The sequence below is a fragment of the Rattus rattus genome, chromosome 14 (assembly GCF_011064425.1).
Source record: "Rattus rattus isolate New Zealand chromosome 14, Rrattus_CSIRO_v1, whole genome shotgun sequence".
In the NCBI taxonomy this organism is placed as follows: domain Eukaryota; kingdom Metazoa; phylum Chordata; class Mammalia; order Rodentia; family Muridae; genus Rattus; species Rattus rattus.
The window spans coordinates 16,244,216-16,254,128 of NC_046167.1; the positions used below are offsets into that span (position 1 = coordinate 16,244,216).

The 9,913-nt window shown below is 47.6% G+C and overlaps 1 protein-coding gene across 1 annotated transcript in view; it reads left to right on the forward strand.

The window, feature by feature from the left end:
• The first annotated feature begins 2,368 nt into the window (after positions 1–2,368).
• Positions 2,369–9,913, forward strand: part of Itih5 (inter-alpha-trypsin inhibitor heavy chain 5) — a 98,520-nt gene continuing 90,975 nt past the window's right edge. The window contains exon 1 of the mRNA XM_032884829.1: positions 2,369–2,572. Within this exon, the coding sequence (XP_032740720.1) occupies positions 2,483–2,572 (90 nt within the window). The 5' untranslated portion in view covers positions 2,369–2,482. The remainder of the gene's footprint in view (positions 2,573–9,913) is intronic.

Below are 9,913 nucleotides of genomic sequence, written 5' to 3' on the forward strand. Positions count from 1 at the left end.
CTTAGCCATGGGCTGGACATAGCTGCTAGAGTGTATATGGTCTATGGACGCTGGTTGTATATGCTCCTGCTTATGGTTGATCTAAAGCTTCATAGGCTGTGGTTGTCCTGTATCATGGGAAAGCATAGCAACTAATATTGCACGTCTGGAGGAAACATAGAACAAACCCCAAAACTCAAAGCGCGCTCTCCCTTAAACGCCCTGGTCCATTATAAAGTCAATGGGTTGTAAGTGGGCCATGGTAAGCTGAGGCCCTTTACCAGACACTGCAGAACCTCTACCAAGGTAGCTGGGGGCCAGCGTGGACCAGCCCTCTCCTTCCTTAGCATTAACACCATGTGTCTTTTGCCTCATTCCACAAATCAAAAGATTATTCCCGTGCTAACTGTGCAGCGTGCCGTGCTAGAAGTTGTGAAACAGGCTGGTTGGCAAAGAACTTCTGATCATATCAAGAAATGGGCTAAAAAGTAAAGCAGGTGTGTGGCGGTACCTTGGTTCCAGGAAGAGGGAGAAACCTCAATCTAAAGAAAGCAAAACGAACTTCTTCACGTTGCTGCTATGACTCTTAGCTAGTAAGCATTTGATAATCGGTAAAATGTGAAGCAGGGTGTGTATGGTCCTGTCTAACACTGCAGGATAAAAGGAATGTAAGAGAGGAAGAAGATGGAACCCCCAGTCTCTTTAAGCCCCTAAACCACGGTAGCCATTACTGTTCCCCTTCCAATAACCTGATGTTGTCCATTGCAATGCGAACTCTCAGTTCCCAAGTAGTTGTTGGTCCCTGGGGGAACCAGTGGAGCTGACTGCAGATCTGAGGTTTTCTTCCTTAGTGAGAATGGCGTCTGTAAACAACATGTTTGCTGCCAGGTTTCTATGTGGTTTCTGTGTGGAAACCTTGTAGCCTCTTTCTTCCTGCTGGCTGTGTGCTTTTTAAATTACTGGGTGATTAGGCTAATTAAGTGATTAACATTGACGACAAGGACCTTCCTTCTATGCATTTCACAGTAGCACCAAGTTTGCTTGTTCAAACTTCTCCCGATTTCTCTGCGGAAAAAACACCATTGCTCTAAGAGTAAGTAAGTGTGATGTTTTAAGAGGTAGGGGCTCTGGGCTGGGGATTTAGCTCAGTGGTAGAGCGCTTACCTAGGAAGCGCAAGGCCCTGGGTTCGGTCCCCAGCTCCGAAAAAAAGAACCAGGAAAAAAAGAAAAAAAAAAAAAGAGGTAGGGGCTCATACCAGAATGCTCACTGGTGCCATTTTTTTTGGTACAGTGTATTCCTGTGTGTTTTTACCTAGCTACAATGTGTCGGTTGATGAAGTTCTGTGATCTGAAATCCCTTTCCCCACCATTACACTGCCCACACCTTGTGTTTCTATAGACCTCGTGATTATTATTGGCGGTCTAGGGGTCCACAGGACATATGATATCTGGGGTGGGGGCAGCCACTTCCCCATTTTTGGTCACAGAAACCCATTTCTCACCTTATTTTATCTATATAGGCCGAATTGCCAGTGACACAGAATATGTCTTTGAGACAATTGCCTCTTGCAAGATGGACTAAACACACAGCCTAGCTCTTTATTGTATATGTACAGGGCAATAAGACTGCCCTAGGGTTGCAAAAGATCAGGCGTGGCAGCTTCATAGGAAATGATTTTCCTGTGTCAAGTCAGAAATAGAATCAACATTTTATAATCAAGACATCATGCCATTCATTTCCCAGGCAACATCCACACAGGTTCAATTTTGCCTCTCTCTTCTGACCCCCAATACCAGAATGCCATTAAACTGGGACAACGAGCTTGTGTGCCTTAGACCATCAGTCATCATCTCTTACTAGGACTCTAGCATTGGTGGCAGATACCCTGTCAACTTTAGACTTCAGGTGAGCCCGGTGTACTGATCTCCCTTGGCAAAGGGAATTACATAAGTCTATAAAGCGAAGGAAAGCGGGAAGGAAGGGTTGGCCAGCTACAGGAGGAGGGAAAAATTCCACCGAAGTTTGTTCACTGCCTGCAGGACGGGAGGACAAGACTGGGTTCGAGCAGGGCAAAGTTTGCCTCGCTGTGCACACAACTGGCTCAGGTCTGGAGTTTTTTCCTCCTGGGACCGTGGGGACCCAGTAGCAACTCAAGCTGGAGGCGGAACCTGGAGGTGGTGGCGTGCAGGAAGCTGGCCTGCAGTCAATTTTAGAGCCCAGGGGAGGCAAAACTCAGAGGCCAAAGATCACAGGGCGCGTTGTGGGCGGAACCAAGGATGCCTCCTAAACCTAGCAAGGGACAGGGAGGCGTGGCCGGGGGTCCTGGTGGTGCAGAGACCGGACTCCGGCTGGCCTGGAGGGCATAAAGAGGGCGGGGATCTTGATGGGCGTGGCTTTGGTGGAGGCGGGGCTGAATGGAGCGCTTCTCTTTGCAGTCGCAGCTATTCCAACTCTCTGAAAATCCTTCTGGGTCCCAGAGAGGTCGCGCGCTCCGGCTTCGCCATGCTCCTGCTGCTAGGGCTGTGCCTGGGGTTGCCCCTCTTCTCAGAGTCCCAGGAAGAGGCACAGATCTGGGATGACACCTCGGAGCAAGTAAGTAGGAGAAAGAGCTGTGGGATCCCGCGACTCTGTCCCTTCCCTCCAATTCCCTTGGCCGTATAGCTTCTGGGCAGGCTGGAATTGATCCGTGGGATGCAAGGAAGGGGGAGGTGGGATCACCGTCCTCCGCATCTGCATCATCCCTTTCCCAGTCTTCAGCATGGGGCTTTCCCATCTGTTGGTCACTTGTGCCATTTCTGAGTGGCTCTCAGCGCCTCCCCTGTGCTAGATTCCCGCAGAGCTGTGCAGGGAACTTCAAAGTTCTGCAGAATCAAATGTTCTCGTTGGCTCTCGCTGTCTACCAGATTCCTACCCGTCCTTACAAGTTTCTGAGACAGGCGCCTGCCCAGCAGTTCTTTGCAAGTTCCCATCTTGGAAGTGTGATATGGTTAAACTGTTATAGCTCTCACCTAGGGAGAAAGGAGCTGATTAAAAGTCCTCAACTCCTGGAAACCTTAATATTCTCCACCCAAACACGGGGAAAACTCAATTTCCCCTCCGGTTCTTATCAATCTTGAGTAGTTTACTGGAGGTCCCATGATTAAGACAGTGTCAAGAACTAAAACAGCTCAGGTAACTTGGTGCACAGGTCAGCGTTTGTGTTTTAACCGGCATAACCGCCCAGATGACCACAACTCTGCAAATGAAAAGGTTCAGTCAAGTGTCTGACCACTGGAAAAGTCCCGCGAAAACTGTCAAACAGACTTGCCTTAACTCCTTGTGAGGATCCTGTAGGAGAGAAGCGAACTTTTGTGGTGGTGTAGGAGAAAGGTAGGTTTTAGGTCCAGACAAAGGCTTGTCCCCACTCTGCCACTTACAGCTGTGTCCTGGGCACACTCCATATTTGAATGCAATGCGTTTTCTCTGCAAGGCATGCTGTTCTATGGAGCTAGGACTGACCTAGAGCTTGCTATTAACCCAGGCTGGCTTTGAACCCTCAGACTTCCAGCCTGAATCTTCCAAATGCTGGGATCCCAGGTGTGCATCATATCTGTCTTACAATTCCTTTTGAGCAATTAGTAAGGATTTAGCTAGCTTGTGTAAGGAGCTGGTATCCAGTAGGCACTCAATAAATGAGAGATATTTTAGTGGTTAAGACTTGGATACCCAGATCTGAATTCTAAACTGCCAGCAGGGTTGGCACTTGACACAGCTTCTGCTGGTAGGCTTGTACAGCTGAATTGCTGAGGGAAGGAATTCAGGGTAAAGTTCTTGAAGCTTTTCGAGGGTGTAAGGGGAAGGGAATGTGGGAAGAACCGAGACAAAGAATCTTTCTGGAGACTAGAGATGGATTCAAGCCATGTTGTCTCCACAACTACAAGTGAGCTTAGCACGTTCCAAAGTTTCCTTTTTTTTAAAAAACAAAACATGCGATTTGGCTCATTTTGGTGATTTCCTGTTGTCTTCAACTCATGGCAACATTTATCTTGAAAATGACTAAATCAGACAACACACACACACACACACACACACACACACACACACATAAACCTTAGGGTATAAACTGCTATGGAAATAATTTGTACTTTTACTTTCTTTTCTTTTTCTTTTTTTTATTTTAAATTTAGTGTGTGTGTGTGTGTGTGTGTGTGTGTGTGTGTGTGTGTGTGTGAAAGAGGCGGGGAGGAGGGGGGAAGGCAGAGCTCTGGGTGTAAGAGACAGGTACTCGCTGAGGATGCGTGGAATATTGCTTGTCTGGGATGAATGATGTCTCTGGGTTCGATCCCCAGAGCTGATAAGAAAGAGATTGAAGAGCTGACATTCTTAGCATAGAGTGTGAGAACGCAGTCACTGTTCTAGTCTCAAAAAGGATAACCTCTGAAGCTGTGTGCAAACTTAGTAAACGTCTAAAATGTGATAAGGGGTCTGGGGCGACAATTGGGCTGGGACAAAGCTTATTTATAAGCACGAAGACCTGAGTTCAATCCCCAGACCCCACATTAACAAAGAAAGAAACAAACAAAGAAAACCGAGGCGGGGCCTGGTGGACAACTACTCATCCTAGAGTCAGGGAGGTGGACACAGGTGGATCCTGGGACTGGTAACCAGTCTGACTTGTTTGACAAGTTCCAGGCCGGTGATCCTATCTCAAAAACTGCTGGTCAAAGCCTGAGGAATGACACTCTTTCGCACACGTGCCATGAATTAAACACACACACACACACACACACAGACACAGGAGCTCGAGCACATGCTCACATGCACATTAGTATGCAAATTTGATGTAAACTGTAATGTAACTGAGCGCACTTATCGACTTTTGTGACCGTTCTGATCACTTACCTGTAACTGGGGAAAACACTACTTGCATATTAGATTCAGTTTCCTTCTTCCACCCTCCTCTACTACATCTATAAAGTAGATGACCCTTAGTAGAGGAACTGCTAAAATCCATGGTTTCCAACTGTCTCTGTGTACTTGGGAGGTTAATTGAATATCAGAAACATGGCTTCCTTTCCATCCATGTTGATGAATGGGAAGGGATGGGGCCGGTGATAGGAGGATCATAGGTTAAATAATGTTACCTCAAAAGGAGCCGCCAGGGGCCAGGGAATGGCTTCGTGGGTACAAGTACTTGCTGCTAAGCCCAATGACCTGAGTTCAATTCCCAGGACCCACATGGTAGAAATAGAGGACTGATTCTCACAATTTGTCCTCTGACCTCTACAAATGTGTTGTGGCCTCCCTCCCCTACAGAGGAAATAAATAAATGTAATAGAAAGCGCAAAAGAGCAATATGCCAGGGAATTAATATTAGAAAGGAAGTTACATGAAATCAACCATATATCTCCTGATGTATCCACATTATGTCTTAAATTTATATGGTTTTTAAAAGTAAGGATAAAGTTTTTACTCAGTTTTAAATAAAAAAATGAAATAATATCAGTTACTGAGTATACAAAAGGTATCCAAATGCTTTATTTACAGCAAAAAAGAGGCAATGAAGTATTCTGGTTAAAAATATTCCAAGTAGAACCAGGTTAAGTGGGGTTCAAATCTGGATCCTGCTACCTCCTGGCTGTGTGTTCTTGGGCAAGCAACTTAACCTCTCTGGTTTTCACTTTCATTGTGTCAGCATAGGGTTGTGAATAGATCCTCGCTCACAGAGGGATGGATCTACATTTGGGGAAAGAACTTAATTCTAAAGGACTCCTTTGAGAGAAAGAATTTGAAGCTATGACTACAAATGACATATACGTGTGTTGTGTGTGTGTGTGTGTCTATGTGTATGTCTTTGTGTGTCTGTGCATGTCTATGTGTGTGTCTATGTGTGCATGTGTCTGTGTCTGTGTGTGTCTGTGTGTGTGTATGTGTCTGTGTGTGTCTGTGTGTATCTGTGTGTGTGTCTGTATGTGTGTTTGTGTGTCTGTGTGTGTCTGTGTGTGTCTGTGTCTATGTGTGTGTGTATCTCTGTGTGTCTCTGTGTGTCTCTCTCTGTGTGTGTTTGTTTCTTTTAGTTACACCCACAGTTGCCGTCCACAGGGAGCTTTGTCCGTAAGCTTATACATACAGACCTCAAAACTCAGGATTGTTGAGCCCTGAAGCTAAGGCTCCCAGGGAGCCTTCCTTATAGCAGGCCACTTCCAGGCTGATATGTCAGTATAATGCTCATGACACAACGTCTGCTCAGCACACGCTGGTCCTAAGTGTCCACCCGGGTGTCCCATTTTCAAACCTCCCAAATGTTCATCTCCTCACACAGTTGCACTGGCTGGCTTGCCTTCTCATTGGAATCGAGACAACTTTTGCTTCAGCTCTCTAGTAAGTAAAGCCAGGAAAAGCTCTGCAGGCAACCGGCCTCTCCATTACCCTCTCTCCGTGTACAGGATGGGGTTGCTGAGGTGGGGCCGAGGTGGGGGAAGAGATGTGGGAGACATTCCAGCAGTGCGCTCACTCCCCAACCAGCCATATCTCATGTCCTGAGGGTGTAGAGGAAGGGCGGGGTCGGCCTGAGGCTGGGCAATGGACTGTATGTGACTTTGTGCTCCCAAGTCTCATATTTCTCAAAATTCTGGGTGCTCATCCATAAAAAAGCTCTTGTTTAATGTGCAGTCTGAAGTCAGTCGGTAATGCCAGCCACACGTCTGCATCCGAGGCTGGCTTAGAAGAGAGGCACCGGATCCTCTGAGAGTCTTAGGGAGTGGAGAAGCAAAGACGGGCGTGTCCTAAGCCACTCATTGTTTTTTTTTCTTTTTCCTCCCCCTCCTTTTTTTGTCTTCTCTTCTGTGTATGCATATGTGTGTGCAAGTGTATGGAGTTGCACACGCAGCTGTGTGTTCACGTGGACGGCGGCCTAAGAGCAGCCTTGGATATCGTTCCTCAGGGGCTTGCTGTGTCTACTTTTAGTTTTACTCTCTGTGTCTCTGTCTCTGTCTCTGTCTCTGTCTCTCTCTCTCTCTGTCTCTCTCTCTCTCTCTCTCTCTCTCTGTGTGCGTGTGTGTGCTTGAGTGTATATATGTGTACCAGGTACTCTTGGAAACCAGAAGAGTACATCTGAGCTCCTAGAACTAGAAACTGGATTCACGAGTCAGTCAGCCAGTCAGTCTGTCTGTCTGTCCTTAACTTTTTCACGTTGTCCCTCCCAACCCTTCCAGACTCAGACTCACAACACTCAACCTGGGATAATTGCAACCTCAAGTGACTTTTCAATTTTCCAGCCTCAATTTTGTTTGAGGGTCTATAGCAGCTCTCTAAGGCAGTGGTTGCTCTGTGGCTGGGTCTTGCCGTCAGCGTTCTGAAGGCCCTCAGAGGAACGGTGTTGGCTGGTGGTTCACTTTCTCATCCTTACCCCGCTAGGAAGGGTGACTTTGGTATGCTCAAGAGGCCTGCTGAGGTTGGCATTAATAAAACATCCCTCACATGTGTTGTGGGACCTAGATTCAGGGACCCCTGGATAGAGCTCAAAACAGAATGGACCCACCTTTCCATTCTGTACCAGCCAATCATTCTCAAGCATCCAGAGCAAGAAACAGTAAAGACATTCTAGGCCTCTCCTCTACCCTCCCCTTCCCTGTTCTCCTCCCCTGTTCCCCTCCCACCCCCTGTTCTCCTCCTCTCCCCTCCCCTGTTATTCCTTTCCCCTCCCCTCTTTTCACCTCTCCTCCCTCTCCTTTCCCCTCCCCTCTCTTTCCCTCCCCTCCCCCTCCTCTCCCCTCCCTTGTTCCCCACCCCTCCTCTCCCTCCCCCCCCCCCTCCCTCCCCCCTCCTCTCCCCTCTCCTGTTCCCCTTCCCTCCCTCCCCTTCCCCCCTCTTCTCCTCCTGAGTCCCTCATACTTTCCTACTGATGAACTACACTACTCAGGTCTGTGATGCTTTAACAGGTACCAGATAATCAATCTGTGAAGACAGGGATGTACTTTGGTTCACAGTTTCAGGGTCTCTGATCCATTGATAAGCTGGTCCTATTGCTTGAAACCTGTGTGAGACAATTCAGAGACACGTGGTAGAGCAAATACATTTATGTCTTGGCTGGGAATTATAACAAACAAACAATAGAAGCTCGCTTTCCATACCCTCTTCCCAGCATCCCACCCTCATGTCGCAAAGGCTTCCCACTGCTAAAGTCCCACCGCATTCCAACAGCAAAAAGCTGGAGACCAGGCCTCCAACATGTAGGTCTTTGACAGACACCCGGAATCCACATTAGAGCTGAGACTCATGGAAGAGTATCTCAACCTCCTTTCTCTATTGCTGGCTGAAGCACGATTAAACGCTGAGATAGACCCTGGGAGAGACAGAGAGCAGCACCTGTGATTTTAGAAGATTCTGTTTCAAACATATACTTCTACTAATAGACGATGAAGAAGAGGCAGTCATTCCAAACTCAAGCTCTGTTGTATTTTTGCCATGAGCACATCTGAAGGGGAGCTAGCTCTAGGTGGTGAGCATATCTAAAGGGGAGCTAGCTCCGGGTGGTGAGCATACCTGAGGGGAGCTAGCTCTGGGTGGTGAGCACATCTGAGGGGAGCTAGCTCTGGGTGGTGAGCATATCTGAGGGGAGCTAGCTCTGAGTGGTGAGCATATCTGAGGGGAGCTAGCTCTGGGTGGTGAGCATATCTATCTGAGTGAGCATATCTGGGAGCTAGCTCTGGGTGGTGAGCACATCTGAGGAGCTAGCTCTGGGGGGAGCATATCTGAGGGAGCTAGCTCTGGGTGCATATCTGAGCTAGCTCTGAGTGGTGAGCATATCTGAGGGGAGCTAGCTCTGGGTGGTGAGCATATCTGAAGGGAGCTAGCTCTGGGTGGTGAGCATATCTGAAGGGGAGCTAGCTCTGGGTGGTGAGCATATCTGAGGGGAGCTAGCTCTGGGTGGTGAGCATATCTGAGGGGAGCTAGCTCTGGGTGGTGAGCATATCTGAAGGGGAGCTAGCTCTGGGTGGTGAGCATATCTGAGGGGAGCTAGCTCTGGGTGGTGAGCACATCTGAGGGGTAGCTAGCTCCCAGTGGTGACTTACTGCCAGGTTCACAGGAGTCCAAGGGGCAGGGGCACCATGCAGCTGATGGTTTCTGAGCATGCTTCTTTAGAGAACTTAGTTCTTTTAAAAATTCTTCCTTTCCATCCAACCCTACACAGCTAGTTCTAGCCATCCTGTGATTTCCTCAAAGCCTCTCGCCACTCAAGGATGTTGTGAACTTGATGTTGCTTGTTTTTGTGTTTTTTTTTTGGCTTGTACTGGGTCTGTTATTTTTTTTTTTTTTTTTTTTTTTTTTTTTCCCCACAACTTATACATGTACCTGTACTGGGTCTGTTATTGTATTTAATTATTTTTTTCCTCCTTCTTTCCTTCCTTCTTCCCTCCTTTTTCCCTCCTTCCTTCCTTCCTTCCTTCCTTCCTTCCTCGTTCTCCCCCTCCCATTTAACTTGCTCATTGTATAATGTGGCTTTTGATAGCAGAGCAAGTTTAAAAACTTGTTTATCTATTTGTGTATGTTTGTGGTTATGCCTGTGTGTGGAGGTCAGAGGTCAGCTTGAGGGAGAGTCTCCGCTCTCTGTTTCCTCTGCGCCAGTACCAGGGATGGAACTCAGATCTGCATGTTTAGCGTCAGGTAACCTCACTCCATGAGCCAACTCACTGGCCTACACATCTAACACATCACACGCCTAACACATCACACGCCTAACACATCACACGTCAGTAGTAAGTGCTGCAGTCCGGGCGTCTTGCATCTGATGTTGAGGCGTAAACGCTCTGCTTGCTAGGCAAAGCCCACTTGAGCCATCTCTTGGGCCTATGGTTTGGAGTTACAAAGAAATCCATGGAGACTCCTAAGCTATTTGTGGTCCTTCCTTGCCTTAGATCTGAAGCCTCTTACTTTCTGGGTCCATAATCCCCC